This window comes from Rutidosis leptorrhynchoides, chromosome 1, assembly GCF_046630445.1.
Source record: "Rutidosis leptorrhynchoides isolate AG116_Rl617_1_P2 chromosome 1, CSIRO_AGI_Rlap_v1, whole genome shotgun sequence".
Taxonomy (NCBI): Eukaryota; Viridiplantae; Streptophyta; class Magnoliopsida; order Asterales; family Asteraceae; genus Rutidosis; species Rutidosis leptorrhynchoides.
The window spans coordinates 571,341,388-571,361,534 of NC_092333.1; the positions used below are offsets into that span (position 1 = coordinate 571,341,388).

General features: G+C 38.7%; 2 protein-coding genes across 2 annotated transcripts; both read right to left on the reverse strand.

Moving 5' to 3' along the window:
* Positions 1–328: 328 nt before the first annotated feature.
* LOC139845135 (uncharacterized) lies at positions 329–1,500 on the reverse strand. The gene is made up of 4 exons (XM_071835364.1): positions 987–1,500; positions 832–872; positions 575–721; positions 329–469 (listed from the first exon to the last, which is right to left on the reverse strand). Exons 1-4 carry the CDS (start codon positions 1,498–1,500, stop codon positions 329–331), a joined length of 843 nt encoding a protein of 280 aa, XP_071691465.1.
* Positions 1,501–2,338: 838 nt separating this feature from the next.
* Positions 2,339–3,937, reverse strand: LOC139845147 (uncharacterized). The gene is made up of 2 exons (XM_071835371.1): positions 2,791–3,937; positions 2,339–2,664 (listed from the first exon to the last, which is right to left on the reverse strand). Exons 1-2 carry the CDS (start codon positions 3,935–3,937, stop codon positions 2,339–2,341), a joined length of 1,473 nt encoding a protein of 490 aa, XP_071691472.1.
* Between the last annotated feature and the right edge of the window lie 16,210 nt (positions 3,938–20,147).

The window sequence follows — 20,147 nt, forward strand, 5'->3', positions numbered from 1 at the left end:
ATTGCATACGAAACTTTCAGGGGAACTGCTGCCTTTTTAAAACGTAAGGTAATGTTGGTTTTTTGTGGATGAGGTTCATCCTCAGGAAGAAGACCTTTTCACCAACCCTTGTGCCCGTGATAATCTCAGCTTCAACTGCTTTAGTTAGGAGCTGAGTAATTATCATCCTGGTACCATTACAAAGGCCGCCTGCGACATTAATATTCCGCAACAAAATAGCTGGTACCCCTATTTTTAGCTCGAGCAGGTGCGGTGGTTGGCCAGGGTAATTTAGTGTGTTCAAGTATTCTGTTAGATATAGTAGTTCCGACTTACCACCGTCATTCCATTATGGTGTAGCAGTATCATAACTTGCGTAGGTTGTAACTGGGCCATCAACCATATCGACGACCAACTTATTTATGGTGTCTGCTACATCGTTTTTCGGGCAAACAATCGCTTTTTGCTGTAATTCTGCAACACTTGGATTCTGCAACATTTCTGGGGGGTAGATAAAAGAAATTAGATTCGCCAGACCATTATCATCATCTGGAACACAGTAGGTGTCAGGAATTTGTACTCAACTACTATTAACCAGGTCTTCCAAATCACGTGTTCCAACCTCGCCATTTCCAATATCTAGTAACCATGTGGAGAAAGCAGCGTTTCTTTCCTTTTCCGATGGCGTCAGCCCTGGCTGCATTAATCGCATATTTTCAGTAAGCACAAACACCTTGAATTCCTGCCACAAATATGAAGATGTAATGCAAGAACGTACTATAGTTGATTTCTTTCCTTTTTTATGAACGGGTAATGTTTGTTTAAAGTCACCACCGAGGATCATAGACTTACCTCCGAATGGTGAGTTTTTGTTGCTGAGAATGTCTCACAGGCTGCGATCAAGAGCTTTGAAGCATTGTTTATTATTCATGGGTGCTTCGTCCCACACAATAAGATCTGTGCTTTCAAGTAGCTTATCCATCTGGGTGTTTTTGTTTACATTGCACATTGACTCATCGGTAAGGTCAATGGTAGCTTGAATCGAGAGTGAGCAATTCTGCCCGAATGCAGTAACAAAGATGCGATTCTGGATGATGCTACAACAATAACAATATTTCCATTGGCCCTTAGTCCTGTGATTATGGCCTTCCATAAGAATGTCTTACCCTTGCCACCATGACCATAAACGAACACAAGTTCTGTCCTGTTGTTCGAGGAAGCATCACGTATCAGCTCGTAGATTCTTTTCTGCTTCACATTCATCCTCAATTCTAGATGAATCAGCTCTTCATTAAGCGATTCACGGTCATAGTTTCTCTCCTCCATGATCAAACGGTTTGCAAGATCTAGTAGAAGGTCATCTGGTAGAGATGGCAATGCGAAGTCGCTGAGTGTCTTTCCACACTGGTTTAGGAAAATTTCAACCTCATAAAGAACATAATTATGCAGGTCATCACTATTTATGTATAGCTTTGCCATCTTCAAAGAGGTCGCTGCTCGCAGAGGTATGTCGTCAGACATCATTTCCCAGTGCTTTTCCCAAAGAATAAACGGATTCGAGACTTCAGAATACACCAGAATGTGGGTAAAAAGCGACTGCAGCTAAGAATTTGTGACGGATGCTGATGCTTCTTCTAGTGCTATATTCCATTCTTTATCATCACCAAGCAGCCCAGCAGCCTCGCAAGCAGAACGGTATGTCTATTATTCAACTTGGTTTACGGTTCTAATATCTACAAAGCTTGTGCACCCCTTTTGATGACACAAAAGCATTCTTAGGAAAAAAGCCTCTCTGAATGAGGGATGTATGTATGACATCCTTCCAATTGAAGACTTGTTAATATTCGCCCTACGTTTCCAGGTTTTTTGTGCTTGATAGCAAACAAATTCAGATGGGAAATCCAAATATGTTAGGTGCCTGCTAGTGGAAGAAGAGGCGTTATAACATAGCCACTCAGTCAAAGTAGTTTTCTTCTTTTCTGTGTTTTTGATAATTTCTTGAAGCGATTGCTTGCCACGGAACTTCATAAGCTGCATATTCTCTAAATGGACAGACAGTATCTGAACTGCCGGTTCACGATGATGAATTCGGAAGTTAAAAATACACCAGCAAGCCTCATGCGGGCAAATAAAACGGGCATCTATAAAATTCTGAACTTCATCTACTGGTTAAGAGACTTGTGGCCTCGTGCGGCTGTTACTACCGACTGGTTTGGATATGCGAGCAGCAATGCGGTCGGTACCCTTTGAAATGTACTTGAACATGTATTTGATCAGGGTTGTTGAGCCACATCACTCAACATTTATATGAGTTTAGAGAGTCATACAAAGTAGTCTGTTATAAGGAACTACATAGCTGTTATTGAGATGGACCCCGTAACGCATTGTATACACCAGTATTACGCCTTCGGTAGTGTGCACGGCCATCAGCATCAAAGAAGGTTTTGTCGTTGTATTTTTTGGAATTTTTTTGTGTGCAAGTAGGCCCTTCCATGCACGGTTCACCTAAGTTTGGAATGCCACAGGGTCCATGCATCATAGTCACGGAGATCACCGCATAACCAGCGAGGTCGGTTCTCGGGTCAGGAAGTTCAGCAGATATGTAATAATCTATTCTTTCGCTTATAGGCAATGAGGATGAGGAATGCAACCACACCAATGTGTGAAATGGGGTAACCCTCTTTTCTGGAACTCAATGGTATACAGAACTGAAAAAGTGGGAAAAATTGATGTTAGCAACGATTAAAAAAAAGTATAAACAGCAGAATCAACTTAATACAAAAGTAAGGGGAAATTATGTTGTAGTATTACCTCCTCTAAAGTCACCTAGTGTTTTCTCGTCTTTTAAAAAAGAAACAAATTCTTTGACTTTGAAATGGAAAACTCGCGCGGCAATATCAGCCCGGTCTGATGCAGTTAGCCGAGGAAAAGGCTGCAAATATCGAGTTATTTCTGGCCACCTAACATTGCAAGTAAAAGTGACAAAGAAATGTGGATTCCCAAAAACACGACAAATCGCCAGGGCGTCAAGATAGTGGCTGTACATATAACGGGGACCACCGGTGAAAGAAGCTGGGAGGATAGTTCTACTGCCCACGTCTGAACTGGTCTGATCACCCCTGATAATGGCGTCGTACAAACCCGATATGTAATCTTTTCTGATGTCTTTCTGTTTCTTCCTAATGTAATCCATCCGATCTAATTCAATACTACAATACACCGTGACAATGTACTGCTGAAAGAGTCGCCCCAGCCTCAACATGAGGCTGTAAGAATTGAACCTATCATGAAGCTGGTAGAAATAGAACATATTCATCGTCATTTTTCTAACCCGACCACCTGTGGAACCTGGAGCATCAACCAACTTTAAATCGGGATAGAAACCTGATTCGCCAAAAAAGAACATCAATGGGAATTGTAGTGACATATACGATGGATGGAGTTTGTTAACTCGCCTTGGGTACTCAGACCTTGGGTGGATTACTACATAATAATATGAAAGTGCCGGCGGAACAGTATCAAAAACAATAGCCCCTATTGCATTAGAAGTAGGAAGGCTATGTTGCTTTGATCCGGTGACACTGAACAATCGAATCTTGAAAGTAGGAATCTCGGCAGCATTACATTTATCTCTGGCCATCCGAAACAGTTTCACAAGCTCATTATGCGAATCGAGCAAATGAATAAATTTGCACACAATATCTTCACAGATTCGATCTGAATCTTCGCCACCAAAATGGGCCATTCTGTTTTCAACCTCACTGTCCGTATCATAGATGTAAAGCTGCAGGAACGTTAGACGTGTTCCTGGTTGAGGGCACAGGGAACCAATCCAGTGGTAAATCTGCCCCGAAACTTTGAAAACATACGGAGATCGGCCGTCATTTATGGTCTCATCAATACGAGCACCGAAAGAGGTCATACTGAACATCTGATTGTAAGCACGGACGTCATCCATGAAACCACGTGTTTCTAAAAGTTCCTTCAAAGTGTCCGGAGGTTCTTCATAACTTGGTAACTGGACACGGCTGTTTTCACAGCAACAATGATTGTGGAGTTTGATATGGCCGAAACAGACGATTTTATTTGTGCGGTGTCGTTAGGTCGCAACACGTCAGAATCAACCACCAAGAGGGGGGGGGGGGTACTGTTTTAAATTTATATTTAGCGGGGCCTAAATCGTACTACTCCTTAGTATGAGTAAGGAAAGTATGACCTAGAGTCGTATTTTTGAGATATCAGTAGAATCGAACCTATATTTAAGCCTAAGATAGTTATGAAGGAGTAGTGGTTACTTAATTTTTGGGATTTTCTAATTTATAAGACAGATAAAGTAAATGCGATAAAATTTGTAATTCAGATAAGGTTAAAGTAAGTGCATACTATGATTTCATCAGTTACTCTGCCGAGATTATGGAATGCTGGCTCATGAATAGGCAGAGGCCTTGTATTCATTACACTGGTCCTAACGCCCCTGTCATAAGACATGTCACTGGGGTACTATGCTAGGCTTGAAGATTCTGAATAGACAGCAACGTCCCTTACCCCCGATGCCCGTGCAGTCTGACTACAGGCATATACGTTCAGACGGCTCATCCAATTGAGCGACTCGGTTGGGTGACGTATTAACATTCCACAAAGGTCTAAACTTTCTTAAGCATAATAGAATACATGGTTTACCATATCCGAGAGACGTGATGTGTTTCAATGCTTTCATTAATGATTGGTTTTAAAAGATAGTTAGACCCTTAAAAAGAGTTCAACCATAAAGAACACCATGGCCAAGTCAAGCTGACTTCCATGAACACGTTCGGTTATCCTAACGGTCCAGTCCTTTATGTGTCTAAACAAACAGTTCTTTAATTAACTAAGAATCCCTCAATCGGGGTGTAATGCTTGAGACCGCGTTATGGTGCAGTGTACTAATCAACACTGACCGGGTTTCATGGCATTACTTAGCAGAGGTGCAGCTTAAAACAACCGTTGTGCTTCAGTGTGCACGTACGAATTTTATATGCTTGGTGACTACACTAGCATGGTCTGGGACGAACAATGTACTAAGGGTCTAGTCAGATGTTTCACTATGAAAGAGTCCTCAGTTGGAATCCAAAGCTCGATAGACTTACTACAACTGGTGTGCCTCAGTCGATCTTACGTTGTATCCGATATACCTCTCTTACCAAGGGGTGACACATATAGTGTACTTTGAATCGGGGTTCGCGACTTCCCAATAACAGAGCCAATAACTACATTCTATTAGTTGGAAAAACGATTGAGTTTAAAGCATAATCGAAAAGCATTTCAACGACATACACAAACCATAACATTATTTCGGCATTATAACTGCTTACATCATAGCATACACTACAGATAACTACTCGCTAATCATGACAACAATATCACAGAACATAATGATAGAAGACATTATATAAAGATAAAGGATAGAAGTACCGGTAGATTAAGCGAGTTCCAAATACAAAAGTGACAACTTCAAGACTCCAGACCGCTCCTAATACAATCTTCGGCGTTCTTCTCCGGGTACTAGATTTCGCGCACGGAGTTGAAGACCTTGAAAGTATGACTAATATTGTACAAGAGAGAGAAAGAAGTGAATTGAAGTGTGTGTTGGAATGAATGACAAAGACCCTTTAAATAAGTTAAATTTTTCCCTGCAAACGGCTAGCAGGCTGTTTGCAGGGGCCGTTTGCCAGGTCAAGCCATTTGCAAGGGCCGTTTACCCTGGCTGTTTGGCAGACCGTTTGTGAGCCAGGAAAGCCGTTTGGCAGGCCGTTTGGCTTGCCTGATCAGCTGAATTCCCTGGATCGTAATTTAATTTCTTGTCTTTAACCGTTTTCGCTCTAGAATCTTCGTTTTAGCTCTAATTCTCTTGATTCTTTTTGCACCGCCTTCGTAATTACTTTTTCTTTAATTATAACCGATGAAGTAGGCATTTTGCTACAAAGTTTGAATCTTTATTGTTTTTGAGCCTTAATACTGGGGTGAAAACGTGACTTTTTAGCCGATATTAAATATCCCACACTTAGACTTTTCTTGTCCTCAAACAAACTCTCATTTTCCTTAAGAAATCTTTTTAGAGTTTCTTTTCTTATAGCCTAAGCGGTTTGCTTTTATTATAAGAGCAAAAAGATAAGGTGAGTTATCTATGTTATGATTGAAACTATCTCTGCAAGCATGCGAGGAGGTTACATGACATAGGCTAGCTTTCACGGGTCACTCAAATCACACAAGTGTTTATGGTTCCCTATAGATCTAAGAAATGAATTCACTCATAGCCAGTCATGCTGCAACTATCGTCATAGGCTTGATAATGACTCAAATCCTTGCTACTAATGTGAAAACGGTAGTAATCTTAGCTTCTAGGTCATTTGTCAATGATGGAATAGGAATTTTGGAGTGGTAGTGAAGTTATTTTTGAGGGGTGAGAAAAAGGGTAATGTAGTCTTTATACAGACTTTTATTCGGATAGATAGGAGTGCTGAAGTGTTTGAGAAGCACTTTTGAACTTTTCTTCATTTGATAATCATTTTCGGTCAAGTTTTTCTTCGGCGTTTCTCTTTATAAGTTCTGCCCTTTTTTTCAGAACTTTGAATTTTTTTTTTTTTTTTTTTTTTTTTTTTTGAGATTTTATCTCGAGAAACTTTTTGCCGGTAAACTTTTTCAAGACCTTTGCCATGATACCTGAGAGGTTTATAACATCGGGTTTTCGAAAGGAATCTCATTTTCTGGATTTTTCGAGAAATAGTAAAGATGATGTAGATGTGTTGGTGGAGTAGAAGTGGTGGAAGTGTGGAAGGCTTATTTTTGACAAATGGCTAGCTCTCTTGATTATAACCGAATCACGTTTCGCTACTTTGGAAATGTAGATCTAAAGCAAGTTCTGATTCTGAGAACAGACATCGGCACTCTCAACGGAAAATAGCGAAGCATTAAAGATGAATGCTGGTCTTATTTGGGGTGCCTCACCATAATCAATTTAGGACTATAATGCCTTAGTCATGCAATGCTCTATTAGAGATTTGGTTCAACCTAACGAGATTTCCACCCTACCTAAGCCTTACTTTTGTTGACAAACGTTTTAGGTTTTCAAAAATACTTTTTCGAAAAGGCTTTCTCTTCAAATTTTGAAATTTGGCTAAAGGACTTGGAATCTTTGTAATGGGTTATTTTAATACAGCATAAAAAGATTATACCAACATCCCACACTTAGATGAACATTCTATCCCACACTTATGAGTTTTAGTTGAAGATTTAGGAGTATTTGTCTAGTGTTTTAATTGGGTTGGAATCTCACACTTAGTGATAAGCTAGGATGTGGCATAGTTTGAATCTTGAGCTAGTAGCTGGAAGAAAGAAATACCCCTAGCAGATGTGGCTGGCTTTGAATCCTTGCGTCTTTTATTGATTAGCTCATTTGTCATCCTTTATTCTTCTACTCTACTTTATTGCACGGGTTGCCTCCCGGGAAGCGCTTTTGTTTAAGGTCGTTGGCTTGACCATAGTGACGCTTTAAAAAGCAAACATTCCTCGCTGATGGTTGTAATCTTGGTCTTCTCGAGGGAATGTGAGTCTTGGCGGGTAAATCCTGAGAAAGTGTCGGACCAATAGTGGTAGAAGATCCGGTACTTCTCTTGAAGATCTTCTGAAGGATAAGAAGTGCGCAGTTTCGGCTCTTGATAAGTCTTGAAGTCCGATGAGAATATGATCCACGGCTCTGCTAGTTGACCCATGAATGTCAATCATAGAAGCAGTACTGGTGGTGATTGTTTCTCTGATGGGATGCTCATTTCGGAGGTCTTCAAACATTGTTAGAAACTGTATCTTTAGAATCTCGAAGTCTTTGGAATGGTGATCTCCACAGTAAGAGTCTGTAGCTTTGCACAGATTTGTTAAAAGACGAAGCTGAAAAGAAGTGAACATCAATCCTAACCCGAGCATTAATGTCACCGTCTTTGAGTATATCTCCCGACATCCAGATTTAAATGTGAAACTTGGATATGTGGATTCGTGGAAGATACGTGATATGTGCTTCGTAACATAGGTGGCAATGTTGACTCGATCTGGTTCAAGATGAGAGAACGGATTATTGCGCCTTACCTCCTCCGTAACAGCGTCTCGTAACTCTTTGATAATCAGATCAGCATGGTGATCAATTGTTACGTAAATCACTAGTCTGTCTGGTGTGCTTTCAAAATTATCTATTTCCAAGAGAGCAAAAAAGCTGTGAATATCCTCGATCATTTGCAAATCAGAGTGATAAGTCGGGCGTCCGGTGGAAAGATCCACGTGCTTCCGGATGATAGTCAGTAGTGCTCGTTGGTTTGCTGAGAATGGAAGTGCGGATCTGGCTAAGGCATTATAAACCTTAGAGTAAATGATCTTCTGATCTCGACAGAATCTTGTTTCAAGAATAGTGCGAACCACTGAATTGTGCTCTCGTTGCCTTTCTTCTTGGTAGATATGATCGTGAAGAGTATTGATAAAGTCTTGAATGCGTTCTTCTAGGATTTCAACATCATTGTCTTCTCTTTGGAGATAAAGGTTGTATTCTTCTCGGATAGCCATAATTTGTTCTGTTAAGCATAGCGTAAAATCAATTGTTGATTTACGGATGGCTTCAGAATATCTTCAAATTCATCGGTATCATTGATGAAGGTTATCATGTCTGTGTGTGTAGATATGATCGGAATCTGATCTGAAGAAGAGTCCGGCTCCCCTTGATCTGGTTCGGTTGGAGAGTGTGAGTTATTCAGAATGTCTTTATGTTGCTCTTCCTCGTCATCATCGGTATATTGTTCTTCTGAGGATGCGTCTGATGAACGGGTTTCTTCAGTATTCTGATTCTCCACTTTGATACTTGCAGGATCAATTTCTATGTCCTTAACCTCAGCCTTGTCAGTCTTCTTTTTGGAGCGAATGATTAAACTGTGATCTTCCGTCTCAAGCGTCATTAATTCTTCTTGATGCTCAATGCTCAGAGCGGGTATTGTCGCAGTTTCTTTTACGTCTTCCATTTCCTCCTCCTCTTCAGATTCCTCCTCTTCCTCTATTTCTTCGCTGGGATCCTCTTCTTCCATTTCTGGGTCGTCTACAGACTGTGATTCGACACTCATCTCGATATCATCGGCTGGCAGTGAAGACTCGTCATCGGAAGTGATCCGTCTGGTGGAAATAGCAAACATCTCTGCCTGTCCAGAAATATCGGTTGGTCGGTCAATTTTGAAGGTAACGCTCTCCCCATGTGATCGCAAGATCAAGGTTTGATTGTACACATCAATGACAGTCCTAGCCGTATTCATGAAAGGTCTTCCTAACACTACTGGTGCGTGTAGGTCTTCCTTAATATCCATTACTACAAAATTCGTAGGATACAAGAATTTGTCGACTTTCACCAAGACTTTCTCAACTATGCCCTTAGGATATCGATTGTGTGATCGGCAAGTTGGATTGTCATTTTAGTTGGTGACAAGTCTCCTAATTATAATCTCTTGTAGAGAGAGTAGGGGATTAGGTTGATACTTGCTCCTAAATCTGCTAGCGCATGAATGGTTCCAGATTGGTAGATTGAACACGGAAAAACGAATCGGCTAGTATCTCCTAGCTTTGGTGGTAGAGACTTTCTGAGTAATGCAGAGCATTCTTCACTCAGTGGAATTTTGTTAGAATCTGGTATCCTCTCCTTTGTAGAGAGAAGCCTTCAGATGTATCTCTTCTGGTTGGGGACTTTGGACATAGTGTCCAGGAATCTTCTAACAAGTTTGAAGGAATCAAGCTTGGATGGTTCTTCCTGTAGCCTTCCAGGATAGGGCACACGAACTGGAGTTTCAGGGGTCAACTTTTGAGTATTTATCGATTTGTTCTTGAGCCTTGCTGACCTTCTCCGTGGTTCTTCCTCTAGGATTACGGAATCCATTTGCTTTGCTTCTTCTATGTGGGGATTTTGGATAGTATTACTTGGTAACCTTCCCTGCAGTCGGGTTTCAAGGCGTTGTAATAACTGTCCGAGCTGCGTTTCCAGACTTTTGAGCAGAGCCAATTGATTTCTCATTAGTATCTCCGTCTGATCTTGTCTGGCTGCAGTTCTCTAATTTAGCTGTTGTTGTCCTTGAATGAATTGAGTCAACTGATCATCAGCTCCGAGAGTGGGGTTAGTTGCTTTTGTAATCTGGGTGGTAGGGAAGTTTCCTCGACTGGTGAACCAGTGAGTGGAAGTGGTTGATCGTAGGTCATTTGAGATTGTTGGGCTGGATAAGGTGGATAGCGATAGCAAAAAGGCTGATTGCTTCGCTGGAATTGATTAACCCTAGGTTGTTGATTGAATCCGGGATTTGGTGGACGAGCTGGGTATTGAACGTAATAGACAGAACCGTCAGGGTTTTCGTACTCAACTTGATATTTTTAAGTGGGTTGCGGGTTGGTACAATTAACACAAGCCTGAGCTTGGTTGACCTGCTGCGTGTGATGTAGTGACCCGAACTTTTCCATGTTTATATATATTAATTAAGATTGATATTTACATGATTAAATGTTTCCAACATGTTAAGCAATCAAACTTGTTAAGACTTGATTAATTGAAATATGTTTCATATAGACAATTGACCACCCAAGTTGACCGGCGATTCACGAACGTTAAAATTTGTAAAAACGACATGACGATATATATATGGATATACATATGGTTAACATGAGATTATGATAAGTAAGTATCTCCATAAGTATATTAACAATGAGTTATATACATATAAACAAGACTACTAACTTAAGGATTTCGAAACGAGACATATATGTAACGATTATCGTTGTAACGACATTTAAATGTATATATATCATATTAAGATATATTAATATATCATATAATATCATGATAATATAATAATTTAACATCTCATTAGATATAATAAACAATGGGTTAACAACATTAATTGAGATCGTTAACTTAAAGGTTTCAAAACAACACTTACATGTAACGACTAACGATGACTTAACTACTCAGTTAAAATGTATATACATGTAGTGTATTAAGATGTATTAAAATACTTTTGGAAGACTTCAAGACATATATTAAAACACTCATACTTAACAAAAATGGTTACAGTTACTTTCCCATTCTTTTCTTTCATCAAGAATTCTAGTCGTATTCTTACCCGTATTATACACAGCTTCAAAACGTACTTACTATGGGTATATACCAATAGGAACTAGCATGGGATTCCACTCTTGATTATGTCATGTATGAATAATCAATTTTAACTTCTACCATGAGCTAGTCAACTAACTAGAACTCCTTTAAACCCCACTCACCACTCATCATTCACTCCATTTCACTTCCAATTCTCTTTCTAATTCTCTCTCAACACACACAGACTATTATGAACGTATTTTTCCAGTAGTTAATCATCATATTCATCAAAAATCACTTCAAGAATCAATCTATAATCATCATAGGAAGAACACTTCAAGAACACTTCAAAAATCCCTTCAAGTTTACTAATTTACTTCCAAGCTTTCTAATCCATTCCAAGTAATCATCTAAGATCAAGAAACCTTTGTTATATACAGTAGGTTATCTTTCTTATTCAAGGTAATATTCATATTCAAACTTTGATTCAATTTCTATAACTATAAACTATCTTAATTCGAGTAAAAATCTTACTTGAACTTGTTTTTGTGTCATGATCCTACTTCAAGAACTTTCAAGCCATCCAAGATCCTTTGAAGCTAGATCATTTCTTGTCACTTCCAGTAGGTTTACCTACTAAACTTGAGGTAGTAATGATGTTCATAACATCATTCGATTCATATATATAAAACTATCTTATTCGAAGGTTTAAACTCGTAATCACTAGAACATAGTTTAGTTAATTCTAAACTTGTTCGCAAACAAAAGTTAATCCTTCTAACTTGAATTTTAAAATTAACTAAACACATGTTCTATATCTATATGATATGCTAACTTAATGATTTAAAACCTGGAAACACGAAAAACACCGTAAAACCGGATTTACGCCGTCGTAGTAACACCACGGGCTGTTTTGGGTTAGTTAATTAAAAACTATGATAAACTTTTATTTAAAAGTTGTTATTCTGAGAAAATGATTTTTATTATGAACATGAAACTATATCCAAAAATTATGGTTAAACTCAAAGTGGAAGTATGTTTTCTAAAATGGTCATCTAGACGTCGTTCTTTCGACTGAAATGACTACCTTTACAAAAACGACTTGTAACTTATTTTTCCGACTATAAACCTATACTTTTTCTGTTTAGATTCAAAAAATAGAGTTCAATATGAAACCATAGCAATTTGATTCACTCAAAACGGATTTAAAATGAAGAAGTTATGGGTAAAACAAGATTGGATAATTTTTCTCATTTTAGCTACGTGAAAATTGGTAACAAATCTATTCCAACCATAACTTAATCAACTTGTATTGTATATTATGTAATCTTGAGATACCATAGACACGTATACAATGTTTCGACCTATCATGTCGACACATCTATATATATTTCGGAACAACCATAGACACTCTATATGTGAATGTTGGAGTTAGCTATACAGGGTTGAGGTTGATTCCAAAATATATATAGTTTGAGTTGTGATCAATACTGAGATACGTATACACTGGGTCGTGGATTGATTCAAGATAATATTTATCGATTTATTTCTGTACATCTAACTGTGGACAACTAGTTGTAGGTTACTAACGAGGACAGCTGACTTAATAAACTTAAAACATCAAAATATATTAAAAGTGTTGTAAATATATTTTGAACATACTTTAATATATATGTATATATTGTTATAGGTTCGTGAATCAACAGTGGCCAAGTCTTACTTCTCGACGAAGTAAAAATGTGTGAAAGTGAGTTATAGTCTCACTTTTAAAATCTAATATTTTTGGGATGAGAATACATGCAGGTTTTATAAATGATTTACAAAATAGACACAAGTACGTGAAACTACATTCTATGGTTGAATTATCGAAATCGAATGTGCCCCTTTTTATTAAGTCTGGTAATCTAAGAATTAGGGAACATACACCCTAATTGACGCGAATCCTAAAGATAGATCTATTGGGCCTAACAAACCCCATCCAAAGTACCGGATGCTTTAGTACTTCGAAATTTATATCATATCCGAAGGGTGTCCCGGAATGATGGGGATATTCTAATATATGCATCTTGTTAATGTCGGTTACCAGGTGTTCACCATATGAATGATTTTTATCTCTATGTATGGGATGTGTATTGAAATATGAAATCTTGTGGTCTATTGTTACGATTTGATATATATAGGTTAAACCTATAACTCACCAACATTTTTGTTGACGTTTAAAGCATGTTTATTCTCAGGTGAATATTAAGAGCTTCCACTGTTGCATACTAAGATAAGGACAAGATTTGGAGTCCATGTTTGTATGATATTGTGTAAAAACTGCATTCAAGAAACTGATTTCGATGTAACATATTTGTATTGTAAACCATTATGTAATGGTCGTGTGTAAACAGGATATTTTAGATTATCCTTATTTGATAATCTACGTAAAGCTTTTTAAACCTTTATTTATGAAATAAAGGTTATGGTTTGTTTTAAAAATGAATGCAGTCTTTGAAAAACTTCTCATATAGAGGTCAAAACCTCGCAACGAAATCAATTAATATGGAACGTTTTTAATCAATAAGAACGGGACATTTCAGTTGGTATCAGAGCGTTGGTCTTAGAGAACCAGAATTTTGCATTAGTGTGTCTTATCGAGTTTGTTAGGATGCATTAGTGAGTCTGGACTTCGACCGTGTTTACTTGAAAAATGATTGCTTAACAAATTTTGTTGGAAACTATATATTTTTAACATGTGAATATTATGTGATATATTAATCTCTTAACGCATTTGATATTATGTGATAGATGTCTACCTCTAGAACAAGTCCCATTGACTCACCTAATAATAATGAAGAGTCAAATGTAAATTGGAATGATTCGTGGACTGATTCACAAGTTTCCGAAGAGGAACCGGAAGAAGAGTCGGAAACGGAAGAAGAATCGGAACCGGAAGAAGAATCGGAACCGGATGAAGAAATAGAACCGGTGGGGAAAATAATAAAATGGTTAAGTAAAAGAAAATCCTCAACCAACCGACCAAGGTTAATTATGGTCAATGGTGTTTCCGCTAAGGAAGCAAAATATTGGGAGGATTACCAATTCTCCGATGAATCGGATTCTGACGAGAATTCCGATGATGTTATAGAAATTACCCCAACTGAATTTAAAAAGGCAAAAGAAAATAATAAGGGAAAGGGCATAAAAATAGAGAAATCTAATTCCAACCCCGATGAACTTTATATGTATCGTCAACCCCCGAAGTCCTTAAGTTGTAACAATGACCCGGGAACCTCTTAACCACCAGGTTTTTCTAAACCAATGTGGAAAATGACGGCTCGTATTAGGGGAACATCATATATCCCTAGAAACTTGGCAAAACGAACCAAAACCGAAGAAGAAGAAACAAGCGAGTCGGAATAAGATAGTTGTATTCGTGTGGTGTAATATATGTAATATAGTGTGCTTATGCTTTATGATATATGTAAAAATTGATTGTATTAATAAGTATTTTTTTTATGAATCTAACTCTTGTCTATTTTACAGTATAAAAACACAAAATGGATAGACAAACCAATATTTTAAGAGACCTACCCGGAGACATGATTGATGAAATCTTGTCTAGAGTCGGTCAGAATTCTTCGGCACAACTATTTAAGGCGAGATCAGTTTGTAAGACATTCGAAGAACGTTCCAAGAATGCCTTGGTTTATAAAAGGCTTTCGTTCGAAAGATGGGGGAGATCACATCGGGAAATCCATAAGTTACGATGTGTTTACTTTGACGCATATATTGCGGGGAACCCAAATGCTATTTTACGCAATGGGTTAAGAAATTATTTTGACTCAATATATCCGAATATTGGACTTCGTGATTTAGAAAAAGCGGCTAACATGCAACATAAAGAAGCATGTTATGCTTACAGATTAGTAATGTTCGCTTCTCACCAAAGTGAGAACAAGAACATCGGGCTACAACTGTTAAACAAAACGTTCTCACAAGTGACGGAGTCGTAATTGGGGTAAGAAATGAGGTTTTTAGATTGTTACGGGACTGTTGGACATTACGTAACCCTCGTCCCTTTGACGACGTTACAACACGCTGTCTTATCAACGGCCATAACGGTTATGTTCCACAAGACCAAGGATGGGAAGTAATCCTAGTAAAACCAGAATGCATGACTTGTTTCTGGACGTATGAATTACGTTTCTTTATTACCTTTGCTGAACGACTTGTGTACTAGCTAGAATTATCTTCACAACTATCTTGTATCAAAGTTATTGTGTGCTATATTTTATGCTTTATGTAAAATAAGCAGTATTGTAAGTTTGTAAAATATTGTATAAAAGTTTGAACGCGAAATATTATTATAATTAGTTTTTCATATAGAATTGTAGTAGTTGAATTGTATATTAGCTACTAAGTATGAACTTAACGGGTAGGTACTACCCGAATTTAAACTTATAAAACGCTAATATGAAGAAAAAGCTTTTATAAATGAGTTCATATTATGCTATGAAATACTATTAACTACTCTTAATATTCTGTATGATTAACTTGTTCCATTTGACTATTTTGAAGGAAATGGCACCGACTACTCGACACACCGTGAATATGAATGAAGAGGAATTCCGTACTTTTCTAGCTTCAAACATAGTTGCAGTACAGGCTGCGCTACATACCAACAATAACCTTGGATCTAGCAGTACAGGAAATCGTGTAGGATGCACCTACAAAGAATTCACTGCCTGCAAACCTTTGGAATTTGATGGAACCGAAGGACCGATCGGATTGAAATGGTGGACCGAGAAGGTCGAATCGGTGTTTGCCATAAGTAAGTGTACTGAAGAGGACAAAGTGAAGTACGCTACGCATACCTTCACAGGTTCTGCGTTAACATGGTGGAATACCTATCTAGAGCAAGTGGGACAAGATGATGCGTACGCACTACCGTGGTCAGCATTCAAGCACTTGATGAACGAGAAGTACCATCCCAGAACCGAGGTCAATAAGCTCAAGACAGAACTTAGAGGGTTACGAACCCAAGGATTTGATATTACCACGTACGAAAGACGATTCACAGAATTGTGCCTATTGTGTCCGGGAGCATTCGAAGATGAGGAAGAGAAGATCGACGCGTTTGTGAAAGGATTACCGGAAAGAATCCAAGAAGATATAAGTTCACACGAGCCCGCCTCCATACAACAGGCATGTAGAATGGCTCACAAACTAGTGAACCAGATTGAAGAAAGAATTAAAGAACAGACTGCTGAAGAGGCCAATGTGAAGCAAGTCAAAAGAAAGTGGGAGGAAAACGGTGATAAGAATCACCAATACAACAACAACAGCAATTACAACAATAATCGCAACAATTATCCCAACAATCGCAACATCAATCGCAACTACAACAAACGGCCCAACAACAACAACAACAACAACAACAGCAACTACAACAATCATCCCAACAACAATAATAACCGCAACAACAACAACAATCAGAAGCAGCTATGCCAAAGGTGTGAAAAGTATCACTCGGGGTTCTGCACCAAATTTTGCAACAAGTGTAAAAGAAATGGTCATAGCGCTGCGAAGTGTGAGGTCTACGGACCAGGGGTTAATAGAACGAAAGGAACAAATGGTGTCGGAACGAGTAATGGCGGAGCAAGTAGTGTCGGAGCCAGTTATGCCAATGTAGTTTGTTATAAATATGGAAAACCGGGCCACATTATTAGAAATTGCCCGAACCAGGAGAACACGAATGGACAAGGCCGCGAAAGAGTTTTCAATATTAATGCGGCAGAGGCACAGGAAGACCCGGAGCTTGTTACGGGTACGTTTCTTATTGACAATAAATCTGCTTACGTTTTATTTGATTCGGGTGCGGATAGAAGCTATATGAGTAGAGATTTTGTGCTAAATTAAGTTGTCCATTGACGCCTTTGGATAGTAAATTTTTACTCGAATTAGTAAATGGTAAATTAATTTCAGCAGATAATATATGTCGGAATCGAGAAATTAAACTGGTTAGCGAAACATTTAAGATTGATTTGATACTAGTAGAGTTAGGGAGTTTTGTTGTGATAATCGGTATGGACTGGTTGAAAGAAGTGAAAGCAGAGATCGTTTGTTACAAAAATGCAATTCGCATTATACGAGAAAAAGGAAAACCCTTAATGGTGTACGGAGAAAAGGGCAACACGAAGCTACATCTTATTAGTAATTTGAAGGCACAAAAACTAATAAGAAAAGGTTGCTATGCTGTTCTAGCACACGTCGAGAAAGTACCAACTGAAGAAAAGAGCATCAATGATGTTCCCATTGCAAAAGAATTTCCCGATGTATTTCTGAAAGAATTACCGGGATTACCCCCACATCGATCCGTTGAATTTCAAATAGATCTTGTACCAGGAGCTGCACCAATAGCTCGTGCTCCTTACAGACTCGCACCCAGCGAGATGAAAGAACTGCAAAGCCAATTACAAGAACTTTTAGAGCGTGGTTTCATTCAACCAAGCACATCACCGTGGGGAGCTCCTGTTTTGTTTGTCAAGAAGAAAGATGGTACATTCAGGTTGTGTATCGACTACCGAGAGTTGAACAAACTTACCATCAAGAACCACTACCCACTACCGAGAATCGATGACTTATTTGATCAACTACAAGCCTCGTCTGTTTATTCAAAGATTGACTTACGTTCCGGGTATCATCAAATGCGGGTGAAAGAAGATGATATTCCAAAGACTGCTTTCAGAACACGTTACGGTCATTACGAGTTTATGGTCATGCCGTTTGGTTTAACTAATGCACCAGCTGTGTTCATGGACCTCATGAACCAAGTGTGTGGACCATACCTTGACAAGTTTGTCATTGTTTTCATTGATGACATACTTATTTACTCAAAGAATGACCAAGAACACGGTGAACATTTGAGAAAGGTGTTAGAAGTATTGAGGAAGGAAGAATTGTACGCTAAGTTTTCAAAGTGTGCATTTTGGTTGGAAGAAGTTCAATTCCTCGGTCACATAGTGAACAAAGAAGGTATTAAGGTGGATCCGGCAAAGATAGAAACTGTTGAAAAGTAGGAAACCCCAAAAACTCCGAAACACATACGCCAGTTTTTAGGACTAGCTGGTTACTACAGAAGGTTCATCCAAGACTTTTCCAGAATAGCAAAACCCTTGACTGCATTAACGCATAAAGGGAAGAAATTTGAATGGAATGATGAACAAGAGAAAGCGTTTCAGTTATTGAAGAAAAAGCTAACTACGGCACCTATATTGTCATTGCCTGAAGGGAACGATGATTTTGTGATTTATTGTGACGCAATGATTTTGTGATTTATTGTGACGCATCAAAGCAAGGTCTCGGTTGTGTATTAATGCAACGAATTAAGGTGATTGCTTATGCGTCTAGACAATTGAAGATTCACGAACAAAATTATACGACGCATGATTTGGAATTTGGCGCGGTTGTTTTTGCATTAAAGACTTGGAGGCACTACTTATATGGGGTCAAAAGTATTATATATACCGACCACAAAAGTCTTCAACACATATTTAATCAGAAACAACTGAATATGAGGCAGCGTAGGTGGATTGAATTGTTGAATGATTACGACTTTGAAATTCGTTACCACCCGGGGAAGGCAAATGTGGTAGCCGATGCCTTGAGCAGGAAAGACAGAGAACCCATTCGAGTAAAATCTATGAATATAATGATTCATAATAACCTTACTACTCAAATAAAGGAGGCGCAACAAGGGGTTTTAAAAGAGGGAAATTTAAAGGATGAAATACCCAAAGGATCGGAGAAGCATCTTAATATTCGGGAAGACGGAACCCGGTATAGGGATGAAAGGATTTGGGTACCAAAATTTGGAGATATGAGAGAAATGGTACTTAGAGAAGCTCATAAAACCAGATACTCAATACATCCTGGAACGGGGAAGATGTACAAGGATCTCAAGAAACATTTTTGGTGGCCGGGTATGAAAGCCGATGTTGCTAAATACGTAGGAGAATGTTTGACGTGTTCTAAGGTCAAAGCTGAGCATCAGAAACCATCAGATCTACTTCAACAACCCGAAATCCCGGAATGGAAATGGGAAAACATTACCATGGATTTCATCACTAAATTGCCAAGGACTGCAAGTGGTTTTGATACTATTTGGGTAATAGTTGATCGTCTCACCAAATCAGCACACTTCCTGCCAATAAGAGAAGATGACAAGATGGAGAAGTTAGCACGACTGTATTTGAAGGAAGTCGTCTCCAGACATGGAATACCAATCTCTATTATCTCTGATAGGGATGGCAGATTTATTTCAAGATTCTGGCAGACATTACAGCAAGCATTAGGAACTCGTCTAGACATGAGTACTGCCTATCATCCACAAACTGATGGGCAGAGCGAAAGGACGATACAAACGCTTGAAGACATGCTACGAGCATGTGTTATTGATTTCGGAAACCGTTGGAATCGACTTCTACCGTTAGCAGAATTTTCCTACAACAACAGCTACCATTCAAGTATTGAGATGGCGCCGTTTGAAGCACTTTATGGTAGAAAGTGCAGGTCTCCGATTTGTTGGAGTGAAGTGGGGGATAGACAGATTACGGGTCCAGAGATTATACAAGAAACTACCGAGAAGATCATCCAAATTCAACAACGGTTGAAAACCGCCCAAAGTCGACAAAAGAGCTACGCTGACATTAAAAGAAAAGATATAGAATTTGAAATTGGAGAGATGGTCATGCTTAAAGTTGCACCTTGGAAAGGCGTTGTTCGATTTGGTAAACGAGGGAAATTAAATCCAAGGTATATTGGACCATTCAAGATTATTGATCGTGTCGGACCAGTAGCTTACCGACTTGAGTTACCTCAGCAACTCGTGGCTGTACATAACACTTTTCACGTCTCGAATTTGAAGAAATGTTTTGCTAAAGAAGATCTCACTATTCCGTTAGATGAAATCCAAATCAACGAAAAACTCCAATTCATCGAAGAACCCGTCGAAATAATGGATCGTGAGGTTAAAAGACTTAAGCAA

Bases quoted from the DNA above. Each gene is read 5' to 3' on its own strand.
- LOC139845135 (XM_071835364.1), bottom strand. From the start codon at position 1,500: ATGTCTGACGACATACCTCTGCGAGCAGCGACCTCTTTGAAGATGGCA. The intron at 873-986 runs GTGCAATGTAAA...TCTTGATCGCAG, and splicing joins GACCTTACCGATGAGTCAAT to CCTGTGAGACATTCTCAGCA. The intron at 722-831 runs GTAAGTCTATGA...TATTTGTGGCAG, and splicing joins CAAAAACTCACCATTCGGAG to GAATTCAAGGTGTTTGTGCT.
- LOC139845147 (XM_071835371.1), bottom strand. From the start codon at position 3,937: ATGGATGACGTCCGTGCTTACAATCAGATGTTCAGTATGACCTCTTTC. The intron at 2,665-2,790 runs GTAATACTACAA...ATTGAGTTCCAG, and splicing joins ACTAGGTGACTTTAGAGGAG to AAAAGAGGGTTACCCCATTT.